We start from the raw sequence: 26,037 nt of genomic DNA, 5'->3' as shown, positions 1-26,037 counted from the left end.
ACACAGACAGACAGACAGACACACACACATACACCACGACCCTCGTCTCGATTCCCCCCTCTACGTTAAAATATTTAGTCAAAACTTGACTAAATATAAAAACGGTGCCAAACGTCAATCTTGTCCTGTTCTTTTGTCTTATTTGTCAGTGTACACGTGACGAAATCCACGTTATGCTATCCTGTGCTTAGGCCAAAAAAAAAATAGGTCTGTTTACGGTAACATAGGCCCAAAAAATAGGGTCGGTAGGTCGGGATTGTTTTTATTTTTTTTTTTTTTTTTTCCAAAAAACCATATTTTTACGTTATTTTGCAAAAAAAACAAGGATTTTTTTTTTTTTTTTTCCCAAATGCCAACAAAAAGTCTAGGGTCGCGCGAAAAAACTAGGGTCGGTCGGGTTACCGTAAACAGACCTATTTTTTTTGTGGCCTTATTGTTCCTTTTCACTGTCTGCTTTCAGTTCAAGTTTGCCGAGGAGTTGGGAATTCTGAGAGTGTGAGAACAGCTATCATGGCCGGTGTGACAAGCGGAGACATAGAGTGTCCAGTCTGCCATGACGATTTCACCAACCCCAAACTGCTGCCTTGCAACCACCTAGCGTGCCGTGACTGTGTTCTGTCCTGGCTACAGAAGGAAGGGGGACAGGGGGGTTGCCCGCTCTGCAGAGCCCCCATTCTCTCCTCCACTCAGCAAGGTCAAGGTCAGCTGGCCACCATGGTTGACTCGCTCCCTACCGACTTCGCCACCGCGGCTCTGGTGGAAAGTCACAAAGTTCTCAATGGTCCCCACGTTTGTGACGTGTGTCAAAACAACGTCACTGCAACGTCATACTGTTTTGATTGCAGTATCAAACTGTGCAAGGCATGCACCAGCCATCACCAGAAACTGCCTGTGTCAAAAAACCACACCATGGAACAACTCAATAAACTAACTGCAAAGCAACTTGCTACCAACCGCCAGGCAACTTGTAACAAGCACTCCAATACGCCGGCTAAATTGTACTGCTCCACCCACCAAGAGCTCATTTGCATGTTTTGTGCTGCAACCAATCATCGCAGCTGCCCAGAGGTGAAGGTCATCACAGACGTGGCGAGAGAGAAGAGGACAGAGCTGACACAACAGTCACAGAGACTGAAAGAGATAGCAGCAGGACTGGCAAAACAGGTGTGTGTGTTCTCCGTCATTGCGTAGGTCCTGTTCAGTACGACCTGTCCCTTCCCGCCCCTTCCTCCCGTGCTGTCTGTGTTTGTACAAACATGTCTACGTGTCTCCAAGCTACCGTGCGGTTCACATGACCCCCAACACCTCTCAGTCCATTGTTTTCCTTTTTGTTTAAATGGCAATGCACGAACAAAGAGAACATGAAATCGCGAATGTAGAACGTAAAAAGAATGTCTCTATTTTGTTTCAATAGTACTGTAACGCCTGTATTTTTGACACGTCATATTGTTTCAATAGTACTGTAACACCTGTATTTTTGACACGTCATATTGTTTCAGATGAAGGCTGCCAAGGAGAAATTCAAGGGCATGCACAAAAAGGTGAATGACGTCTTTGATGACCTTCAGCAGTGTAGTGAGAAGCGACGTCAGCAGGTCCATGACCTCATTCAAAAAGAAGAAGATACAACAGTGACGTCACTTGCTGAAATGGAGAAAGCGCGGGCAGCGATGACGTCGAACTCTAGTAACATCGATCACCTGGTGACGTCAGCCCCTGATGACGCACTCCTGCAGATGCTGAATCAGCTGAAGTCACGTCTGGACGACCTTGAGTCAGAGAGTGGAAGGACTGCCAAGGTCAAGGGTGTGGGTGACATCGTATTTGACAGCCAGCTGCTGACCCGTCTGAAATCAGATCTGTCTGAACTAGGTAACGTCCTTTCTTTGTGCTCCGACTGTTGTTTCTCTTGTCAGTGCTGTTACGCAGTGCAGAAGTTAAAACATCCCCCACAGACACGGAAAACATGACTCAATTCTACTTTGTTTTACATCACAGTCAGATCACAGGATCCAGCTTATGAAGAGAGTTTGTACTCAATAATACTGCGTTACCTATCGCAGCCTGCTGACATAGCGCTTTGAGATAGTTTTTACTCAATAATACTTCGTTACCTATCGCAGCCTGCTGACATAGCGCTTTGAGATAGTTTGTACTCAATAATACTTCGTTACCTATCGCAGCCTGCTGACATAGCGCTTTGAGATAGTTTGTACTCAATAATACCTCGTTACCTATCGCAGCCTGCTGACATAGCGCTTTGAGATAGTTTGTACTCAATAATACTTTGTTACCTATCGCAGCCTGCTGACATGGCGCTTTGAGATAGTTTGTACTCAATAATACTTCGTTACCTATCACAGTCTCATCACAGGATCCAGCTTATGAAGAGAGTTTGTACTCAATAATACTTCGTTACCTATCGCAGCCTGATCACAGGGTCCAGCTTATGAAGAGAGTTTGTACTCAATAATACTTCGTTACCTATCGCAGCCTGATCACAGGGTCCAGCTTATGAAGAGAGTTTGTACTCAATAATACTTCGTTACCTATCGCAGCCTGCTGACATAGCGCTTTGAGATAGTTTGTACTCAATAATACTTCGTTACCTATCGCAGCCTGATCACAGGGTCCAGCTTATGAAGAGAGTTTGTACTCAATAATACTTCGTTACCTATCGCAGCCTGCTGACATAGCGCTTTGAGATAGTTTGTACTCAATAATACTTCGTTACCTATCGCAGCCGGCTGACATAGCGCTTTGAGATAGTTTGTACTCAATAATACTTCGTTACCTATCGCAGCCTGCTGACATGGCGCTTTGAGATAGTTTGTACTCAATAATACTTCGTTACCTATCGCAGCCTGCTGACATAGCGCTTTGAGATAGTTTCTACGTGTCAGGGCCGGACTACCGGGGGGGTTATGGGGGTTGCGCAACCCCCCCCCCCCCCCTAGCCTGAATATGTACCTTACTTATTTAAAACATTTTTTATTATTGCTTATTTTATGCCGTTTCATGCAAGGAGCGACCATTTTCTTATCTCAGAATATGACCTACCCATCAGTTTCAGGGGGCTTCGCCCCCTGACCCCCACAAGGGGCTCTGCCCGCCTTGACCCCGCCCAGGGGCGGACGAGGGGGGGGGGGGGGGTTCTAGGGTTTCCGGACCCACCTTATAAATATAAAAATGTAAAAATATGAAAATATTGAATGAGGTATGCATTTCTTTATTTTACATTGAGTTTCAATTTTGGGGGTTATAATCAGTGACAAAATCTGCTGCCTGAAACTGGTAATGATCATCCTCAGAATGCACCAGATTGCACCATTTTGCATCCTTTTTTTCAAAATTTTCCGGGGGGGCATGCCCCCGGACCCCCCTAGCAAGCTAGGCGCTTTGCGCCGTCGGCTCGGCGCTTTGCGCCTTCACACCCATATCTTCACAATATACTTTTGAAACCCCCCCCCCCCCATACAATGAACTGATCCGCCCCTGCCGTCAGGGGGAATATCCCCCTGGACCACCTCTAGCAACCCCCCCCTTCCTCTTAGCCTAGTCCGGCCCTGCCGTGTCGTTCATTTCCGCTGTCTGCTTTCATGTGAAGACTTCTTAATCATGAGGGCGTGACCAAAGAAGCTTCTTCAATTGAGTGAGTGAGTGGGCAGTGTCTTCGATGGCTCATAGCTTATATACTACTTCCCGCCGTTTTTAACGACTTTCAAGTTTGGGTTTTCGAAAGTACCAAGCTATGACACGAGTCGAGTGGCACAAAACGTACACAGTGATTCCCGTCAAAATCGGTGCACCCGTTTCGAAGCTTTCGTCGTCATACCAACGGGCCACACACAGACACACGGGTAGACACACAGACAAACATACACACACAGACAAGATGTATAGATAAGATGATGATGTTTACACAGTCCATTGAAGGTCTTACGATGTGATTGTTTCTTCCAGGCAAAATACAAAAGCCACAGCAGCAGGCATCAGGATCACCATCAGCGACTGCCACAACGACCACCCCATCTTCAGGTAAAGAACATTGTAGGCCTACACACAGTCAGTACTTAGCGCATAACCACTTCATGTCCCAAATAGAAACTTATTCTGGGGACACAAATAGAAACTTTACTACTACACAGTCAGCGCACGACGGGTTGGATCAATCGTGTTAGAAAGATTTGTTGCTGAACTTCTAGAGCAAAGAAACATTCCTTTGGTTGATTTGTGTGTGCAGTTTTGATTGGTTCGTCGGGGATTATTATTTATGTCGACCTTATCCGTTTGCTTTACCGTATCATTTACTTTATAAATATTATTGTGTGTGTGTGTGTGTGTGTGTGTGTGTGTGTGTGTGTGTGTGTGTGTGTGTGTGTGTGTGTGTGTTGACATGACAAACAGCTACAGCCAAACCAAGGAGAGCAGAACTGGCAGCAATCCTGAAGGTGGGGGACAGGGTCAGGCGGGGACCGCACTGGGCGTGGGGCAATGATGTAAGTGCCGGTGTCCCTGTGCTGTCTGTCTCCCATACATCCTCACACTGTCGTCTAAACTGTAGTGGCAACGAAATGAAAACAAAGGGCGAAGTAGGGGGCGGTCAAAGAAGACATAATGTTGGTGAATATTATGTTCGGAACGTCCCTCCTGTCTTCTACCTGCCCTTTTCCTCCTTTCTGTTCTTGTTCCAACCTCAGCTAGCCCCCACAACACCCCCCTTCCCCTCCCTCCGCTTTTCTACTTACCCATCCCCTGGTCCTCTCATATTCCCCCCACCCCCACTTGTGTTGCACAGAGCAGTGAGCAGTTCCTTGCCCTCCTTCCTCTTGTTGGCTTCACATGAGTTACCTCCTCTCCCATTCCCCTTCTCTTTCCGAGTCGCCCACCTCCCCCTCCACCCTTCCACTACTCCTTCCGTCACCACTTGTGTCCGGCAAAAAGTGATCATATTGTTGTTCTCTTTTCTCTTTTCGCTCCGCATCAGATACCTCCCACCTCTCTCTCTTATCCTCCATAACTCCTACTTTTACCGTGATTACCACAGCCCCCCCCCCTCCCCCTACCGCTTGCCTCCCGAAGAAACAGTACTAGTGAGCATCATGTTGGTCTCTGTCCTCCTATCGCTACCCCGTCTAATAAACCTGCCACCCCCTTCCCTTCCGAACTCCTCCATATCCCGCCCACCCCCACCACCCCCACGTGTGACCCAACAGAGCAGTGTGTACTGTGTGCAGGACGGGGGAGGACCGGGCACCGTGACGGCGTTCCCTTCACCGATAGGACAAGGCTGGGTGGACGTCCGGTGGGACAGTGAACTCACCGGGTACCGTATGGGAGCTGGGGGCCGGTTTGACCTGGACCTGGTCTGATCCACACCGCCACCACTCTGTGTACTCTGCACCACGTCATGTCGCCTGTCTGACGTCATGGTTTCGGTGTAAAATGCCACTTGGTATAGATTGCTGTTTTCCATTACTCTGATGATCACTTTGTAGATAACTTGTCGAACGTTATAAAGATTAGCGCTTTCAGACACAATTATTACTATTAATATCATCGTGATCGTCAGCGTCATCATCGAACAACTTTTCATTATGTTTCTGTCATCGTCGTTGTTGTTGTTGTCGTCGTCGTCGGCACCAACACCACCTACATTCCTCCTGTTGTCATTATGTGCTTCTGCTGTCGCTAATGTTTTCCTGTACCGCCTCCTGATGCTGTTGATGGCTGTGTTGCTGGTTTGCTGGCAAGGTGCTATCAGAGACTGTAGAGAACACAGTCCAGTGACTTGATGGTAGCAAGACTGTGTTGCTGGTGTGCTGGCAAGGTGCTATCAGAGACTGTAGAGAACACAGTCCAGTGACTTGATGGTAGCAAGACTGTGTTGCTGGTTTGCTGGCAAGGTGCTATCAGAGACTGTAGAGAACACAGTCCAGTGACTTGATGGTAGCAAGACTGTGTTGTTGGTTTGCTGGCAAGGTGCTATCAGAGACTGTAGAGAACACAGTCCAGTGACTTGATGCATACAATTGTTTTCTTGACGTTTTAGTGATTGTTTTCTGAGCTGCTGGTCAGTCTGAGAAAGTGTAATTCGAACGTTGTGATGAGGATGTTTCAGTGATATTTGCACGGCTGTATTACCCAATATTGACGGACTGTGTGATGATATCTTCTGCTATGGTCTGTTGAGACAGTGATATCAAAATCGAGACCGGAGGTCGAGATTTTGATATCACTGTCGAAACAGACCAATAGCAGAAGATATCATCACACAGTCAGTCAATGTTAGATATATTGCTAATTCTTTGGACATTTTGTATTTACTGTAAATATCCCTCCCTCTGATTATTATTTCTTTTTGTTCACTCTTTTCTTGTACTTTTCAGTATTTCAAAATGTCTTTTCTTTCAAAAAGTCTTTAGTCACTTGCTCAACTAAATTCTGGGATCATTACATTTTCATATATATTTGTTTGTTTTTAAATTTAGGTGTTTTTGTTTTTGAAGTGAGGAAGCAATAAAGAGGTCGTCGATATCAAAACTGATATCGACAGAAATGTCGTTGATATCACTTTTGCACTGAGCTCAGTTTTGCCCAATTGACCAATGGAAATCCATGTAACATATGAAATAGCAATATTTGTTTTTATCTGCTGCACTGACTTCTCTTTGATAATACACTTTGTGATTTCTCTCCGATGTTTTGTGCTATCGCTGTATGAACGGCTTGCAAGTCTTCGACAATGGAGTTTTTAATCATGGAATGAAGATGTTGAACTGATTGTTGCCTGATTGTTTTTGAAGGTGCTGATTATTTTTTGAAAATATATGAGTGATTTCTATCCACTGTTTTGTGCCATCTCTGAAGAAAAGGCTTGTCGGTCTTAGACAATGGAGTTCGTGATTATGGAATTAAAATGCTGAAGTGATGTTTGCATGATTGTTTGATTAAGGTGCTGGTTAATCTTCAAAAGTATCTTTAGTGATTTCTATCCAATATTTTGTAATATCCCTTTGGAAGCATTCTCATTGCGTGTGTGTAATCTGTGTATAGCTGTTTTGTTCAACTGTGTTATTGATATTCTAAAAGGCTATAATTATACACTTTATGTTTTGACGAATTGATTGTAGAAATACACATGCATTGTTGAAAACCTATCTTGGAGTGACTGATACAATAAAATAAACAAATGATCAACGGCTTAATAGTGCTGCAACTGATGAATGAATGAAAGGAAGGATGGTTGGATTGATGGATGGAAAAAAGGTTGATTGATTGATTGATCGATGGAAGAAAGATTGATTGATTGATTGATTGATTGATTGGTTGATTGGTTGATTGATTGGTTGATTGATTGATTGCGAACGGAGACGTAAAGCGAACGTAGAACAAAAGCCTGATTTCTTTTTCTAACGTTTTTTCATCATACATTTTGAGATAGTAAAGTGAGTGAATAATACACAGTGCAACTATTTCATTAGTTTGAGAATATCCACTTTTTGGAGAATAAGAAAGAAAATTCGAGATTAACCCAGCTTATATAGTTTTGAGTTCATGCTAATAAATGAATTTTGAAGGCACCAGAAGTGCATTCCCATATTCCGGACGGAGCCAAATAGTGATTGGTAAAAACAACTGAGATTGTTCCTGTGAATGATCAAGAATACCCTTGCTTTTTACTCGGACAACCATTTGAGGGGCCAATCTCCAGCAAGGGGTGTGTCAGAAACACGTGGACAGGAGCAAGTGTGAAGTTTTTTGTCAGAGGAAAAGCAAGGGTACTCACTCTCTCACAACCCATACCGTAAAACCCGACGGAGTTCATTTCGAAAATTGTCCATTTGGTCTATGAACCATTTCGAAGCTGTGTTGGGAGAGGGGAGGAAGAGATGGCAGACTCTCTGTTTCAGCGCACCGCGTGACACCGCTAGACGCGTGAAGATTTTCTAAATGGTCGCTAGGCTATAATAATTACAAATCAGTTTCATGATGTACACCTGCAGTTTGCGAAGAGAAGTAGCAGGTGAAAGCAACAAGTATTGTACCAGGTAAAGAACTATCACTTATCATCTCACACATAAACTTTTGCAATCGTAGTTTGTCCTTCACATCAGAAGTAATTTCTCTTAACGAGGCAAACCATGAGAAGTTACAGATGTGTCCTGATATCAACACACTTGTCATTAAAACTAATCAAATTAAAGAACACATTAAAACAAAAACAAAACACAAACTAAAATGACAATTAGAAAACAAAATAAGCTGTACTTCTAATGTTATAGCAATCACGCATGCACGCACGCACGCACACATACACACGCACACACACACACACACACGCACGCACACGCACGGGCGCACACACACGCACACACGAACACACACGCACACACACGCACGCACACACACACTCACACACACACACACACACACACGCACGGGCACACACACACACGCACACACACACACACACACACACGAACACACACAGGCACACACACGTACACACACACACATATATACACACACACACACACACACACACATATATACACACACGCACACACACACACGCATTTTTTATTGGTACAGTGTAAATATCATTGACAGTCGTTGTCGTTGTCGTTGTCGTTGTTGTTGTATGTGTGTGTGTGTGTGTGTGTGTGTGTGTGTGTGTGTGTGCGAGTGTGTGTGTGTATATTAGTTCGCAGGTGTGTGCTAAGCGTGCTAGCATATGCGCCTAGTAAACGCGCGGAGGTGTGTGCGATGTGTGTGTGTGTGTGTGTGTGGTGTGTGTGTGTGTGTGTGTGTGAAAGCATTTGCCACACAAAAATCAAAATCTGAAACACTAAAAAAAAAATCCCAACAACGTTTTATTAATACATCTTTAATGCATTTCTTTCCCGACCGTGACCAGCCTGGCACATCGCACTTGTACTGGTAGGAACCACACACACACACACATACACACGCAGGAACGCACACGCGCATACACACACACACACACACACACACACACATACATACACACACACACACACACACACACACACACAGACGCACACACACACACACACACACACACACACACACAGACGCACACACTTGTGAAATATAGGGCAAGATTCAGCTCCCACCCCTCCCACTTTGATACAATGGTGACATTTACCACCACCACTCTCACACACAACACCCCACCCTGCGCTGCGCAGAGACAGACCGTCCATATAGGACAGAACGAAGCTACTCTCGCTGTGTCTGGCGCCTGTGGAAATACAGCCACAGATAATCACAGTGCAACACGACTGCACAGAGTTACCTCCCGTGGATCAACCACCCACTTCCACGTTGGCGATACTACGTGCTGTGTTGAGAGCAGCGAGCAAATCAAACCATCCCTGCTGACACCTGACAGGTAACCCTTTCTGTCTTTTGACCACCACAGTCTGGACAGTGTTCAGTGAATGATGATGATTTGTGTGTGTGTGTCGAACTATCGAAACGACAGCGCTGGTCTGTGTATTGCGTGTGTCACTGTGTGCCGTCAGTTGTCAGCGGTAGAACGCTCGGTATGACTGCACTGAAGAAAATGTCAGCTACTTGAATGTAGGTCAGTGGAACGAAACACAAGACGGGTGTGCAGTGGTGTATTGAAAAAACCAACAACATTAGTATGCTGAAGGGTAGTACGCCATGTTATGTTTCCGTCTGCGTAACCTTCAGAAAGAGAATATATTTAAGTCCCGTTGTCGTTTTCTACTTTCGGTTCCAATGCATTCTTCGAAAAGTAAGAAGATTTCCAGTTTCCTGAGAAATCAACGTTTCTAGCTTACCTAAATAAATTTAAATATTAACAGGTTTACCGAGTCGTGAAAGATGTAATAGATGTCAAAGAATTTACACTTACATTAGAAAAGAGAGTATAACTGACTAGATAGTGGCCGGGTAGTATGAAAAATACATTTTTGTTAACTTGCTCCTATATCCAGTTTTTTTAAATTTTTGTCTGTATATAATCGACCAAAATGAAGTATGGATCTATTTTTGCAGTTTTTTTTCTTTAATCGTTTGTCTTTTGGTCTTTCGATTTTAACATAAGACTTTTCAGTATCTTTGGGCTGTCACTTTGAAGCGGGAAAACATGTTGAGAAAAAAACTCAATATTCTATTCTCAAGTGTCGCTTACCATTTACTGATTTAGTAAAGAAATCACAAACAGCCACCACTAGAAGGTAGTGCATTTAAATATATGAGAATAAACCAGCAAGAAAATGTGTCTGCATGCACATTCTTCTGTATTGAGTCTGTGGTCTGCATGTGAAGTCTGTGTGTTAACAGTTTTGTACCAGCCTGTGGTGTGTGTCCTTTTGTATTGTGTCTGTATAATCTCAATGTGGTTAATATTCTTCATAATGTGCCTGTGGCCTGCATGTGGTTTGAATAGTTTTGTATGTTTTGTGTCTGAAAGTTTGTATGTTGATTCTGTTCTTGTGTTATACCTGCAATATTCACTATGTATTGTACACGTTGTCTTCTTGCAGTCTGTACATCCTTCTTGAACAGTGTGTGAGTGAAGTCTTCATCTCGGCTATACTTTTCTTGAAAGAACTTCTTTCTTTCTTTCCTTTCTTTCTTGTTCTGTGTTTGTTTGTAAAAACAGTGCCAAACGTCAATCTTGACGTCCTGTTCTTTTGTCTTATTTTTCAGTGTACACGTGACGAAATCCCCGTTAAGCTATCCTGTGCTTATTGTTCCTTTCCACTGTCTGCTTTCAGTTCAAGTTTGCCGAAGAGTTGGGAATCCTGAGAGTGTGAGAATTACAGCAATCATGGCCGGTGTGACAAGCGGAGACATAGAGTGTCCAGTCTGCCATGACGATTTCACCAACCCCAAACTGCTGCCTTGCAACCACCTAGCGTGCCGTGACTGTGTTCTGTCCTGGCTACAGAAGGAAGGGGGACAGGGGGGTTGCCCTCTCTGCAGAGCCCCCATTCTCTCCTTTACACAGCAAGGTCAAGGTCAGCTGGCCACCATGGTTGACTTGCTCCCAACTGACTTCGCCACCGCGGCTCTGGTGGAAAGTTACAAAGTTCTAACTGGTCCTCATATCTGTGCCATGTGTGAAAACAACGTCACTGCAACGTCATACTGTTTTGCCTGCAGTATCAAATTGTGCAAGCCATGCACCAGCTATCATCAGAAACTTCCTGTGTCAAAAGACCACACCATGGACCAGTTCACTAAACTAACTGCAAAGCGATTGGCTGCTAGCCGCCAGGCAACATGTAACAACCACTCCAATAGGCCGGCTGAACTGTACTGCTCCGCTCACCAAGAGCTCATTTGCATGCTGTGTTTTCCGACCAATCACCGTATCTGCCCAGAGGTGAAGGCCATCGCAGACGTGGCGAGAGAGAAGAGGACAGAGCTGACACAACAGTCACAGAGACTGAAGGAGAAAGCTGCAGGACTGGCAAAACAGGTGCTTGTGTTCTCCGTCATTGTGTAGGTCCTGTTCAGTACGACCTGTCCCTTCCCGCCCCTTCCTCCCGTGCTGTCTGTGTTCAGGGCCGGACTAGGCGAAGAGGAGGGGGGGGGGGGGGGGTTGCCAGTGGTGGCCCAGGGGGATGTCCCCCTTGGCGGCAGGGGCGGATCAGTTCATTTTATGACTGTTTTTTTTCAAAAGTATATTGTGAAGATATGGGTGTGAAGGCACGAAGCGCCGAGCCGACGCTTCGAAGCGCCTAGCTTGCTAGGGGGGTCCGGGGGCATGCCCCCCCGGAAAATTTTGAAAAAAAGGATGCAAAATGGTGCAATCTGGTGCATTCTGAGGATGATCATTACCAGTTTCAGGCAGCAGATTTTGTCACTGATTAATACCCCAAAAATTGAAACTCAATGTAAAATAAAGAAATGCATACCTCATTCAATATTTTTATTTTTTGGCTGGGGGGGGGGGTCCGGAAACCCTAGAACCCACCCCACCCCCCCTCGTTGTGGGGGTCAGGGGGCGAAGCCCCCTGAAGCTGACGGGTAGGTCATATTCTGAGATAGGAAAATGGTCGCTCCTTGCATGAAACGGCATAAAATAAGCAATAATAAAAAAAAATTAAATAAGTAAGGTACATGTTTAGGCTAGGGGGGGGGGGGGGGGGGGTTGCGCAACCCCCATAACCCCCCCGGTAGTCCGGCCCTGGTGTTAGTACAAACATGTCTACGTGTCTCCAAGCTACCGTGCGGTTCACATGACCGCCATCAGCTGTCAGTCGATTGTTTTCCTGTTGTTGTTTTTTTAAATGGCAATGCACGAACAAAGAAAATTGAATTCCCAATTGCAGAACGTTAAATGAATGTCTCTAATTTGTTTCAATAGAACTGTAACACCTGTATTTTTGACACGTCATATTGTTTCAATAGTTTGTAACACCTGTATTTTTGACACGTCATATTGTTTCAGATTAAGGCTGCCAAGGAGAAGTTCAAGGGCATGCACAAAAAGGTGAATGACGTCTTTGATGACCTTCAGCAGTGTAGTGAGAAGCGACGTCAGCAGGTCCATGACCTCATTCAGAAAGAAGAAGATGCAACAATGACGGCACTTACTGAAATGGAGAAAGTGGGGACAGCAATGACGTCACACTCTAGTAACATCGATCACCATGTGACGTCAGCCCCTGATGACACACTCCTGCAAATGCTGAAGCATCTGAAGTCACGTCTGGACGACCTTGAGTCAGAGAGTGGAACGACTGCCAAGGTCAAGGATGTGGGTGACATCGTATTTGACAGCCAGCTGCTGACCCGTCTGAAATCAGATGTGTCTAAACTAGGTAACGTCCTTTCTTTGTGCTCCGACTGTTGTTTCTCTTGTCAGTGCTGTTACGCAGTAAAGAAGTTAAAACAGCCCCCACAGATACGGGAAACATGACTCAATTAAACTTTGTTTTACATCACAGTCTGATCACAGGATCCAGCTGATGAAGAGATGATGACACGATGTAGTGCTTGGAGATAGTGTGTACGTGTCGTTCTTTTCCGCTGTCTGCTTTCATGTGGCGTGACTAAAACAGCTTCGTCAACTGAGTGAATGAGTGGGCAGTGTCTTCGATGGCTCATAGGGTATCTACTGCTTCCCGCCGTTTTTAACGACTCCTTTCAAGTTCGGGTTTTCAAATGTACCCTGTGAGACGACTCGAATGGTAAAAAAACTACAGCCCAGTGATTCCCGTCAAAATCGGCGCAGCTGTTTCGAAGCTTTTCCTTGTCATACCCACACACAGACACACAGACACACAGACAGAAACCAGCTTTATATTATTAGATGATGATTTTGACGCAGTCCATTGAATGTCTTACAATGTGATTGCTTCTTACAGGAGAGATAACAAAGCCACATCAGCAGGCATCAGCATCTCCATCAGCGACTGCCACAACGACCACCCCATCTTCAGGTAATGAACATTGTACACACAGTTAGAGCACGACGGGTTGAATCAATCGTGTCAGAAAGATGTGTTGCTTAAAGGCACACTCAGCTTCCCGTAAACCATCCGTTTCTGGTCACAGACACTGTCAGGCTATTTACACAAAGTACAAACACCCTTTCGTTTAAACACTCACCGCTTGAGAGCAACCTAGGTGACCTCAGTACAGAGCGAGCAATTTTAAAAAAAATTATTTTTGCGTGGCAAGCCGGATTGTCTGTAAGACATTCGGACGGGCCTCGTTTTGGCACTAGACCTAACTTTTAAAATCTCAATAATAGATTGACAGCTTGTTGCACAAACATTCTTAAAGGCACAGTCAGCCTCCCGTAAACCATCACAAACACTGTCAGGCTTTTACACACAGTGCAAACACCCTTTTATTTAAACACTTACCGCTTGAGAACATCCTACGTGCCCTCCGTAAAGAACGAGCAATTTTCAAAGAATTTATTTTTGCGTGGTTTATCTTACCCCTGAGCCATCGTGAACCCGTGTGATCCAGTGTCCTTTTTTTTCACAATGTAGTCGTCAGTTTGTGATTTCAATGCGACTCGCTGTAAGCTTATCTGCAATAGCACGTTATTGTGTACCTCTGAATCTAAAACGCAACAAACGGCAGCAAGTCACACGAACTAGAGCGGTGGTGGTTGACCGTTCAGAGGAAATGACGCTATGCAGAACCGTCGTCTGCTTCGAGAAAGACGTTTTACGTGACACGTTTCCGGGCTTTTCTTTTTTCAAACTTTCAAAACTTCGAATTGTACTGATCTTGCATGTCTTGATGAAAAAATAATTCTTTTATGATTTGTGTAACAAGCTGTCAATTAATTATTTAGATTTTAAGCGTTAGGTCTAGCATCAAAACGAGGCGTCTGATAGTCCGTTCGGATAGTCCACGAAAATAAAATCTTTGAAAATGTCTCACTCTCGACAGAAAGCAGCCAGGATGTTCCCGTTCGGTGAGCGTTCAAATGGAAGTATGCTTGCACTGTATGTAGAGGCTCGGGGAGCTCAGGGATGGTTTACGGGAGGCTTACTGTGCCTTTAAATCATGAAATAATTCTTTTTTCATCAAGGCAAGATCGGTACAATTCGAAGTTTTGAAAGTTTGAAAAAAGAAAAGCCCGGAAATGTGTTACGCAAAACGTGTTTCCTCATGCTAGCAGACGAATGTTCTGCATAGCGCCAGTTTCTTTGAACGGTCAATCGCCACCGCTCAGTTCGTGTGACTCGCAGCCGTTTGTTTCGTTTTAGATTCAGAGGTACACAATAACGTGCCATTGCAGATACATCGAGTCGCATTGAAATCACAAACTGACGACTAAATTGTGAAAAAAGGAAAGTGGATCACACATGAAAAAAAAGGACACTGGATCACACGGGTTCACGATGGCTCAGGGGTTATATAAACCACGAAAACAGGTGTGTGGTTTGCGCGAGCTAAATGGCCATTCGAACTAACTGTGTCCTTGAATGCTATTAAATGCTATTGCAAGTGTGTTCCATCAGGTTAGAACTGCTTTTTTCATGAGAAGATTTAAATCGTTCTGTAAACCATTTGATACGGACTGGGGCTTTAACTTCTAGAGCACAGAAAGGTTCCTTTGGTTTATTTTTGTGTGCAGTTTGGATTGGTTCGTCGGTGAATATCTTTTATGTCGACTTCATCCGTTTTCCTTACCATATTATTTACTGTAGAAATATTATTGTGTATGTTTGTGTGTGTGTGTGTGTGTGTGTGTGTGTGTGTGTGTGTGTGTGTGTGTGTGTGTGTGTGTGTGTTTGTGTGTGTGTGTGTTTTGACAGGACAAACAGCTACAGCCAAACCAAGGAGAGCAGACCTGGCAGCAGTCCTGAAGGAGGGGGACAGGGTCTGGCGGGGACCGGACTGGAGTTATGACAATGCTGTAAGTGCTAGTGTCCCTGTGCTGTCTGACAGCTGTCTGTCTCACCTACATCCTCGCTCTGTTGTCTAAACAGTAGTGGCAACAAAACGAAAACACAGAGCGAAGCGGGGGGGGGGGGGGGGGGGGGGGGGGGGGGGGGGTAGGGGTAGGGTTGTGAAAGACATTATTTGGGTGAGTATTATTCTAGGAAAGCCTCTCATGTCTTCAACCTGTACTTTTCCTCCTTTCCGTTCTCGCCCCTCCGTCAGATAGCCCCCACAACACCCCCCCTTCCTCTCCCTCCGCTTTTCTACTTACCCATCCCCTGGTCCCCTCATATTCCCCCCACCCCCACTTGTGTTGCACAGAGCAGTGAGCAGTTCCTTGCCCCCCTTCCTCTTGTTGGCTTCACATGAGTTACCCCCTCTCCCATCCCCCTTCTCTTCCTGAGCCCCCACCTCCCCCTCCGCCCTGCCACTACTCCTTCCGTCACCACTTGTGTCCGGCAAAAAGTGATCACTTCGTTGTTCTTTTTACATTTAGTCAAGTTTTGATTAAATGTTTTAACATAGAGGGGGAATCGAGACGAGGGTCGTGGTGTATGTGTGTGTGTGTGTGTGTGTGTGTGTGTGTGTGTGTGTGTGTGTGTGTGTGTGTGTGTGTGTGTGTCTGTCTGTCTGTCTGTCTGTCTGTGCGTGTGTGTGTGAAGCGATTCAGACTTAACTACTGGACCGATCTTTATGAAAGTTTACATGAGAGTTCCTGAGAATGATATCCCCGGACGTTTTTTTCTTTTTTTCGAAAAATGTCTTTGATGACGTCATATCCGGCTTTTTGTAAAAGTTGAGGCGGCACTGTCACACCCTCATTTTTCGATCAAATTAATTTACATTTTGGTCAAGCTATCTTCGACGAAGGCCGGACTTCGGTATTGCATTTCAGCTTGGTGGCTTAAAAATTAATTGATGACTTTGGTCATTAAAAATCTGAAAATTGTAAAATAATATAAAATTATAAAACGATCCAAATTTAAGTTCATCTTATTCTTCATCAACTCCTGATTTCAAAAACATATAAATATGTTATATTTGGATTAAAAACAAGCTCTGAAAATTAAAAATATAAAAATTATGATCAAAATTAAATTTTTGAAATCAATTTAAAAACACTTTCATCTTATTCCTTGTCGGTTCCTGATTCAAAAAACATATAGATATGATATGTTTGGATTAAAAACACGCTCAGAAAGTTAAAACGAAGAGAGGTACAGAAAAGCGTGCTATCCTTCTCAGCGCAACTACTACCCCGCTCTTCTTGTCAATTTCACTGCCTTTGCCACAAGCGGTGGACTGACGATGCTACGAGTATACGGTCTTGCTGAAAAATTGCAGTGCGTTCAGTTTCATTCTGTGAGTTCGACAGCTTGACTAAATGTTGTATTTTCGCCTTACGCGACTTGTTCTCTTTTCACTCCGCATCAGAAACCCCCACCCCTCTCCCTTATCCTCCATAACTCCAACTTTGACCCTGTTTACCACAGCCCCTCCCCCCCCCCCCCCCAACGCTTTCCTTCCGAAGAAGCAGTGAGCATCACGTTGGTCTCTGTTCTCTTTTCGCTACCACATCTATTGAACCTGCAACCCCCTTCCCTCCCAAACAAACTGCTCCATATCCCTCCCAACCTCACCACCCCCATGTGTGACCCAACAGAGCAGTGAGCAGTGTGTACTGTGTGCAGGACTGGGGAGGACCGGGCACCGTGACGGGGTTCCTTGCAAGCATGGTGTACGTCCGGTGGGACAGTGGCAGTGCATTTGCTCACCGTATGGGATGTGCCGGCTGCTATGACCTGGACCTGGCCTGAGCCACAGCGCCACTACTCTGTGTATTCTGCACCACGTCATGTCGCCTGTCTGACGTCATGGTTTCAGTGTAAAATGCAACTTGGTATCGAGTGCTGTTTTTACATTTAGTCAAGTTTTGACTAAATGTTTTAACATAGAGGGGGGAATCGAGACGAGGGTCGTTGTGTGTGTGTGTGTGTGAATGTGTGTGTCTCTGTGTGAATGTGTGTGTGTGTGTGTATGTGTGTGTGTGTGTCTGTGTCTGTGCGTGTGTGTGTGTGTAGAGCGATTCAGAGTAAACTACTGGACCGATCTTTATGAAATTTTACATGAGAGTTCCTGGGTATGAAATCCCCAGACTTTTGTTCATTTTTTTCGATAAATGTCTTTGATGACGTCATATCCGGCTTTTTGTAAAAGTTGAGGCGGCACTGTCACACCTTCATTTTTCAATCAAATTGATTGAAATTTTGGCCAAGCAATCTTCGACGAAGGCCGGACTTCGGTATTGCATTTCAGCATTGAGGCTTAAAAATTAATTAATGACTTTGGTCATTAAAAATCTAAAAATTGTAATTACAATTTTTTTTTATAAAACGATCCAAAATTACTTTTATTTTATTCTTCATCATGTTCTGATTCCAAAAACATATAAATATGTTATATTCGGATTAAAAACAAGCTCTGAAAATTAAAAATATAAAAATTATGATTAAAATACCTTCATTTTTCAATCAAATTGATTGAAATTTTGGCCAAGCAATCTTCGACGAAGGCCGGACTTCGGTATTGCATTTCAGCAAGGAGGCTTAAAAATTGATTAATGACTTTGGTCATTAAAAATCTGAAAATTGTAATTAAATTGTTTTTTTTATAAAACGATCCAAAATTACTTTTATTTTATTCTTCATCATGTTCTGATTCCAAAAACATATAGATATGTTATATTCGGATTAAAAACAAGCTCTGAAAATTAAAAATATAAAAATTATGATTAAAATTAAATTTCCGAAATCGTTTTAAAAACAATTTCATCTTATTCCTTGTCGGTTCCTGATTCCAAAAACATATAGATATGATATGTTTGGATTAAAAACACGCTCAGAAAGTTAAAACGAAGAGAGGTACAGTAAAGCGTGCTATATGCAGCACAGCGCAACCGCTACCGCGCTGAACAGGCTCGTCACTTTCACTGCCTTTTGCACTAGCGGCGGACTACTTGACTAAATGTAGTAATTTCGGCTTACGCGACTTGTTAATTACTATGATGATTCCTGTGTAGATAACTTGTCGAACGTTATAATGATTAGCGCTTTCATAATAAGATTACTATTATCATCATCGTCATCGTCACCATCGAACAACTCTTCATTATTATTTTTCTGTCATCGTCGTTATTGTCGTGGTCGTCGTCGTCGTGGTCGTCGTCGGCACCAATACTACCTACATTCCTCCTGTTGTCATTATGTGCTTCTGCTGTTTCTATTGTTTCCTGTACCGCCTCCTTATGTTCTTGATGTAGCAAGACTATGTTGCTGGTTTGCTGGCAAGGTGCTATCAGAGACTGAAGAGAACACAGTCCATGTTTCTTGACGTTTTAATGATTGTTGTGTTTTTGTGCTGCTTGTCAGTAGGAAAAGGTGTAATTCGAACTTTGTGATGAAGAGTTTTTTTGTTTATATTTGTACTTGTTTTAATCTTCTGGCTTCTGTTTGATAATATATTTATTTTTATTTCTATCCGATGTTTTGTGATATCGTTGCCAGTCTTTGACAATGGAGATCGTGATTATGGAATTAAAATGGTGCAGTGATGTTTGCATGATTGTTTAGTTAAGGTACCGGCTAATCTTCGAAAGTACAGGGTGACCCCCCCAAAATCTAACCCACAAAAATGCTAATCACTTCTACATCTGTTGGCCGACTGACTTTATATTTGGTGTGTATTAATTTCAGCTAATGCATGATTCTTTCACGAAGTGGCAATTTGTAGTTTTTATCTATAGGTGTTGCGTTCATTAGGCCACATGTCACGATCTAGTGACATGGACCAAGAAAGTGTCACTCGGTGGGGTGCCTTCTCTTGGTCAATTGCGACAGAAAGCGCCTGTGCGTGAGTCTGGGCTACGACAGATTTTTGCTATCCATGCATAGCGAGCACGGATTTCACGGGGATGATTTCTGCTGTCGAAGCAGAACTCAGCTATAGCTGAACTTGATATGTGACAAGGTTAGTCACGTGTTTTCGTCAAGGTTGTCTGTGTGAGGACAAGTAACTGGACACTCAAAATTCAGCAGCGAGAAAGAAGGGTCGGTGTCAGAATTCTCCTACAAGTTTGATGGTTTTTCAACACGTTTAAATACTTTACTGGGTATCAACGTGCTATGCTACTTGCTAGTGAGGCTTGATAGGAACTCCATAGGACAGACCACCTTCTTCTTGGACACATGCTGGCTGACAGACGGGTCGTCAATTTCTCTTCGCCGTGCGGGGATGGTTCTTCACCGCATAAAGTATTCGGCAAGAGGGTGTCGCTGTTGACGAACAGAGGCCATTCAAGGGAGGAAGCGGTTTTTGCTTCCATGAGAGTGCTACATTCATAGGCTTTTTGAGGTAATAAATCATTATTTAACGCTGTTGACGAGTCTGTGTTTGTGGAATGAAATACTCTCTGTTGTTCTTTCCAGGTTAGCGCATAATTTGCTCTTTGTGACGCTAAAATACTAATCTGTATATGTTTTTTGCAGATATGGAGAGAAGGACGGAAAATGGCTGATTTGTTGTTGTAAAAGTCCGTTTGTGCAGACCCACGTGCTCGATGAAATATGTCAGGGTGACATGTTTAAAGGTGGGGTGTGAGGGGTAGCATGACATGTCTAGTGCACCGGTGCTTTGTGTTGCAGCCTTTCTTCATCTTCTACCGTTGCTGGCTGTTTTGCTGCCTATCTGCGGGACACAGTTAACTGCAGACGCTGTAACCGGGATCATCTGATATAACCAGCTAACCGGCTAACCAGCGACTGGGTGAGGCGCCTGATGTCTCCACTTTTCCCTGCTTCGTAACAACGCCAGCCGGCACTACATTCTACGGAGCAGTTGTGGAGACTATGAACTAATTACAGGCCGTCCACCCAGTGGCAAAACAAAGCTAAGTGCACCATGTCTTTGCACCCCGTTGACCACCGTTGTCATCTTTTATATTTATGATTATATTCGAGTGGTGACAACGTGGGGTGTGTGACACCTGCATTAACCAGCACTTTAGGCAGATCAGCTATATTTTCTTAACTTTACACGGGATCAGCGTGTTACTATAATTTTCTATATTCTAACTGGCATTTTGTCAGTGACCATTGGTTTTACGTTTTGAACGTAAAAGAACATATTTTGAGTGAAGTCTCGAGGGAGGTGGCGAGTTATTACATAAACAGGCGTCTGAAACTTATACTTTTGTTGTTTCTATTTAATTGTATGACTGCGAGAGTGGATCGTGGTGTGGTTAGTTAGTTAGAAGTAACTAACCGTTTCATAATCACCTTATGTGATATAGTGAAACGTGACACCACACAATGAATGAATACATGAGTCCTTGATGATATTTTGGCGAGTGACTTGACATTTGTTTGTTTATGACGTTAATACACTTTGAAAAACTTTTTAAACTAATGTACAGTATTCCCGCAGTGGGGCACTGCGGTTACGAAATTAAAGGCCCCTCCTGTTTTTGGAACCGCAGGAGCTTTCTAGTTTGCTGTTAGGTAGATTTTTGGTTCCTCTTTCCTGTCATGCTCTCTTTTTCTTCATGAATTCTTTTCTTTTTTCTGCCTTCTTGCTCATTCACCTGTATTTTTTCCAAAAATCTCTTCTCTTGCCGCTTGTCTCGCGATTCATGTATAGTTTAATCTGTTAGTGTTCTGATGTAAGTCCAGCAGTAGATAGGTTAAGCCTATTTTAACATACTGGAAACTGGTAATCTTCCAGTAGGTATTAATTTAGTTTTACTAAAGCCTGCTGGGACACAAGTAATGGGTTAGTGCATTTGTAAACAGGAATCGCTTGACAAGTGGCCCCCTTCATCCCCCCTTCCTCGTCCTGATATGGCTCTGCGTAGTCGGCTGGACGTTAAGCAACAAATAAACAAACAAACAATGTACAGTATAAGCTTTGCTTGGAAGCAGAACTTGCTATGTGTGAGGAGGCTGCTTCTGACTGCTATAGCACAGGCAAACAGTGGGGTCTCTGTGGAAGTGAGAAGCAGCTATTGTGCGCTGGGCTTTTCTAGCTCCAGAACTGAGAAAAGAGCAGGAGTGTATTCTGTAAGCAGAACAAATGATAGCTTTTTTGCATATGAAAGAGTTGTTCAATTAAATTGATTACTAGTGTACATGACCAGTGTTTCCTCCAAGTCAAGTGTGTAAAGTATGAGAGCTACAATCCTGTGTTTACTATCTTTAATAAGGGGTTGAAATCTTCAAGTGGCCATTTCTCAAAATGGTGGAAATCCAGTTAGATGGTTCTGGTTTTAGTCCATCGATATAAACAAAGCAAAGAGATAGTCAAAACAGACAGACAGACGAACAAACAAACACACAGCCAAACAAGTAAGCATGTATAAAACATAAAAAACGCTGGCGCTGGACCCGAGTACTCTTCAGACTAGCTCGCTCCCCCAGTATGAAAGTTTTTGTCTTGTGCACGTGGATTTAAAAAAAAAAAAATTTTTAAATTTATTTTACACAATTAAAAAAATTATTAGAGTAAAATAAAACATTAAAACGTTCATAATAAACAATAGTAAACAAGAATTAAAAAAAAATTAAACAAATAGACCGCCCATGCCGGGAATCGAACCCGGGTCACTTGGATTTAAAAAAAAAATATGTTTTTATTTATTTTACACAATTAAAAAAAATATTAGAGTGAAATAAAACATTAAAACGTTCATAATAAACAATAGTAAACGAGAATTTAAAAAAAAATAAAAAAATATAGACCGCCCATGCCGGGAATCGATATCCGATCACTGGCCATAGACTCTCTCGTGCTCTCTGTCTCTCTTTCACCGAGACCAAACCCTGCATTGTAATTTCTTTGCCGAGACCATTTTCCCCACCCGTTGTCTGGCTTGCACTGAAATCATGCTTTTCTCGTCACTGCGTGACGTGTTCGCCGCTCAAGTGTCCCCTTTAGTTCAGGCTGTTCACAAAGTGACCAGCCTCCCACCGCAAAAACTCCCACCGTTAAGAGTGGCTTTTGTGTTTTTTGGGGCATTTAGGTCCCAGGTAACATTATGAAGTTTTAATACGATCAATCGGACCTATTATCAAGTTAGTGTATCAACTTTTGAACGAACTGCGCCCAGTAGTTTCCCAGCAATAAGCTGTTAAGTCGAGACAGACAGACAGACACACACACACACACAATTAAAGTCTGTTGGACCCTAGTACTGCGTACTCGGGGAAAATGGGAATGTAACAGCATGCGCGTAGAGAAGAGGCACTGCCATAAAACAACATGATATTAGGATTGTTACACATGCAAGCTTAAGAAAAACAACGTTGTTGTCATCATTTTCACGAGTTTTCATTCACAAGCACCTGGGAAATAAATCTCATGTTCCCCAGGCAATAAATCCCCGGTTACCATAGTTGCAGGAAGCAGGTTACATGGATAATCAAAAGCAAACCCAATAGAAACGCTCGGGGATTCTTCTGTTCTTTTTGGCGTTTCCCCAGACCTAGACAGACGACATTTCTTCGCAAAGTTCCAAAAACGAACTGGCAAACAGAAAAGTAAACAAAAAAACAAAACTACTTCATGAAAGGTAATACATTCATGCCTTATCACAAACAAATGGAACCTAGCGATATGTTTTTTCTTCTTACTAAGTCATGGAGTGGGTGTACCTCTGTTTCGATTCACAGACGTTCGGGGAAACACGACCCCTGACACACACATTCTGACCCGTGCACAAGACGTTGTATCGACAAACAAAGATAATAAAAAATAATAATAAACAAGTCGCGTAAGGCGTAATTACTACATTTAGTCAAGCTGTGGAACTCACAGAATGAAACTGAACGTAGTCCGCCGCTAGTGCAAAAGGCAGTGAAAGTGACGAGCCTGTTTGGCGCGGTAGCGCTTGTGCTGTGCTTCATAGCACGCTTTACTGTACCTCTCTTCGTTTTAACTTTCTGAGCGTGTTTTTAATCCAAACATATCATATCTATATGTTTTTGGAATCAGGAACCGACAAGGAATAAGATGAAATAGTTTTTAAAACGATTTCGGAAATTTAATTTTAATCATTATTTTTATATTTTTAATTTTCAGAGGTTGTTTTTAATCCGAATATAACATATTTATATGTTTTTGGAATCAGAACATGATAAAGAATAAAATAAAAGTAATTTTGGATCATTTTATAAAAAAAATAATTTTAATTACAATTTTCAGATTTTTAATGACCAAAGTCATTAATTAATTTTTAAGCCTCCATGCTGAAATGCAATACCGAAGTCCGGCCTTCGTCGAAGACTGCTTGGCCAAAATTTCAATCAATTTGATTGAAAATTGAGGGTGTGACAGTGCCGCCTCAACTTTTACAAAAAGCCGGATATGACGTCATCAAAGGTATTTATCGAAAAAAAGAAAAAAACGTCTGGGGATATCATTCCCAGGAACTCTCATGTCAAATTTCATAAAGATCGGTCCAGTAGTTTAGTCTGAATCGCTCTACACACACACACGCACAGACACACACACACACACACACACACACACACACACACACACACATACACACACACACACACACACACACATACACCACACCCTCGTTTCGATTCCCCCTCGATGTTAAAATATTTAGTCAAAACTTGACTAAATATAATAAAGGCAAAGAAAATAGCAACAAGATATGCAAACATCTAACAAAGCCGAGCAAGCAGAATGACAGGTCTAATGAAAAACAAGTCGCGTAAGGCGAAAATACAACATTTAGTCAAGTAGCTGTCGAACTCACAGAATGAAACTGAACGCAATGCCATTTTTCAGCAAGACCGTATACTCGTAGCATCGTCAGTCGACCGCTCATGGCAAAGGCAGTGAAATTGACAAGAAGAGCGGGGTAGTAGTTGCGCTAAGAAGGATAGCACGCTTTTCTGTACCTCTCTTTGTTTTAACTTTCTGAGCGTGTTTTTAATCCAAACATATCATATCTATATGTTTTTGGAATCAGGAACCGACAAGGAATAAGATGAAAGTGTTTTTAAATTGATTTCGACAATTTAATTTTGATAATAATTTTTATATATTTAATTTTCAGAGCTTGTTTTTAATCCAAATATAACATATTTATATGTTTTTGGAATCAGAAAATGATGGAGAATAAGATGAACGTAAATTTGGATCGTTTTATAAATTTGTATTTTTTTTTACAATTTTCAGATTTTTAATGACCAAAGTCATTAATTAATTTTTAAGCCACCAAGCTGAAATGCAATACCGAAGTCCGGGCTTCGTCGAAGATTACTTGACCAAAATTTCAACCAATTTGGTTGAAAAATGAGGGCGTGACAGTGCCGCCTCAACTTTCACGAAAAGCCGGATATGACGTCATCAAAGACATTTATCAAAAAAATGAAAAAAACGTTCGGGGATATCAATCCCAGGAACTCTCATGTAAAATTTCATAAAGATCGGTCCAGTAGTTTGGTCTGAATCGCTCTACACACACACACAGACAGACAGACAGACAGACAGACAGACAGACAGACACACACACACACACATACACCACGACCCTCGTCTCGATTCCCCCCTCTACGTTAAAATATTTAGTCAAAACTTGACTAAATATAACAAAGAGGTACTGAGTCGGAAACAAGATCGCGATTCTCACGCCGTGGATCGTGTAACTCTGCATTTGCGCCACCGCAACTTTTTATCGCTTCACGCCGACGAAGAGGCAAGCTGCGAGGTAGGTCTCTCGAATGATAAATTAAATTGTTAGAATGCTAGGCACTCAGCATGTTCTCAAGTGTTGCATTTCACATACTTATATCCTTAGCTATATTTCTGTATATATTTTTTGATGCTTTGATGGCCCTGGTGATCGTGACGATCTGTTTTTCTTCTCGTTTCCCCATGTTTTGGGCATATTTTCAGTTTCTGCGTCAAATGCAACAAAACGGAGATTACTGGTTATTCTTGGACATGTTCACTGATAACTTTAATGTTTTATGAATCTCCACGTGTAGTTTCTCTGTATATAGTTCCATATATACTTTGCAAGAAGCAGATAAAAACAGAGTGTCAACAACTCTCTGTAATTCGCCACCGCATCAAATCAATGTTAGATGTAACTCGTCACCGCATTTTTTGTTATTCGCCACCGCACTACGCAAATTGTTATTTTCAAACGCAACAACATCGTGGAGGCATTTAAACCTTTATTTTTGTCACAAAACTGACAGCAATTGATAGGAGCATTTTAACTTTAGTGCTGCAAGTTTTAAACTCAGGGGCGTGGCGTGATCTTGCCTATGCAAAGGATTTAAAGGCACCATGAGTTGACAAATCAAACTGTAGTATTTCTTCTTCTTCTTCTTCTTCTTCTTCTTCTTCTTCTTCTTCTTCTTCTTCTTCTGTATGAAAAGTATGCTTATCTGTACTTGAGTGTATAACCCACATGTACTGGAATGTGCTTTTATATATATATATATATGACCCCCCCAAAAAAATCCCTGGGACTGTGAGATTCAAGAGGTTTAGGGTATGATGACATCAATAGGAAATATAACAGTGCTTACCGTA

At 42.8% G+C, this 26,037-nt stretch overlaps 2 protein-coding genes and 1 long non-coding RNA gene across 3 annotated transcripts; all 3 read left to right on the top strand.

The window, feature by feature from the left end:
- The first annotated feature begins 510 nt into the window (after window positions 1-510).
- On the top strand, window positions 511-5,372 carry LOC138955056 (transcription intermediary factor 1-beta-like). Its single transcript, XM_070326769.1, has 5 exons — window positions 511-1,164; window positions 1,500-1,861; window positions 3,964-4,038; window positions 4,799-4,802; window positions 5,238-5,372. Exons 1-5 carry the CDS (start codon window positions 511-513, stop codon window positions 5,370-5,372), a joined length of 1,230 nt encoding a protein of 409 aa, XP_070182870.1.
- Window positions 5,373-10,831: 5,459 nt separating this feature from the next.
- On the top strand, window positions 10,832-17,240 carry LOC138955055 (transcription intermediary factor 1-beta-like). The gene is made up of 4 exons (XM_070326768.1): window positions 10,832-11,485; window positions 12,461-12,822; window positions 13,380-13,454; window positions 17,087-17,240. Exons 1-4 carry the CDS (start codon window positions 10,832-10,834, stop codon window positions 17,238-17,240), a joined length of 1,245 nt encoding a protein of 414 aa, XP_070182869.1.
- Window positions 17,241-18,006: 766 nt separating this feature from the next.
- LOC138955039 (uncharacterized) lies at window positions 18,007-22,035 on the top strand. Its single transcript, XR_011452069.1, has 2 exons — window positions 18,007-19,833; window positions 20,124-22,035. It is a non-coding gene; the product is annotated as an uncharacterized lncRNA (long non-coding RNA).
- Window positions 22,036-26,037: the final 4,002 nt, after the last annotated feature.

The sequence above is a fragment of the Littorina saxatilis genome, unplaced genomic scaffold (genome assembly GCF_037325665.1).
Source record: "Littorina saxatilis isolate snail1 unplaced genomic scaffold, US_GU_Lsax_2.0 scaffold_87, whole genome shotgun sequence".
In the NCBI taxonomy this organism is placed as follows: Eukaryota; Metazoa; Mollusca; class Gastropoda; order Littorinimorpha; family Littorinidae; genus Littorina; species Littorina saxatilis.
Note: the sequence above shows the minus strand (reverse complement) of the source record. Positions and strands in the feature narration are given on the sequence as shown.

Coding starts and splice junctions, on each gene's coding strand:
- LOC138955056 (XM_070326769.1), top strand. CDS start 511: ATGGCCGGTGTGACAAGCGGAGACATAGAGTGTCCAGTCTGCCATGAC. Junction 1,165..1,499: donor CAGCAGGACTGGCAAAACAG/GTGTGTGTGTTC, acceptor ATATTGTTTCAG/ATGAAGGCTGCCAAGGAGAA. Junction 1,862..3,963: donor ACCCGTCTGAAATCAGATCT/GTCTGAACTAGG, acceptor TGTTTCTTCCAG/GCAAAATACAAAAGCCACAG.
- LOC138955055 (XM_070326768.1), top strand. CDS start 10,832: ATGGCCGGTGTGACAAGCGGAGACATAGAGTGTCCAGTCTGCCATGAC. Junction 11,486..12,460: donor CTGCAGGACTGGCAAAACAG/GTGCTTGTGTTC, acceptor ATATTGTTTCAG/ATTAAGGCTGCCAAGGAGAA. Junction 13,455..17,086: donor AACGACCACCCCATCTTCAG/GTAATGAACATT, acceptor GTGACCCAACAG/AGCAGTGAGCAGTGTGTACT.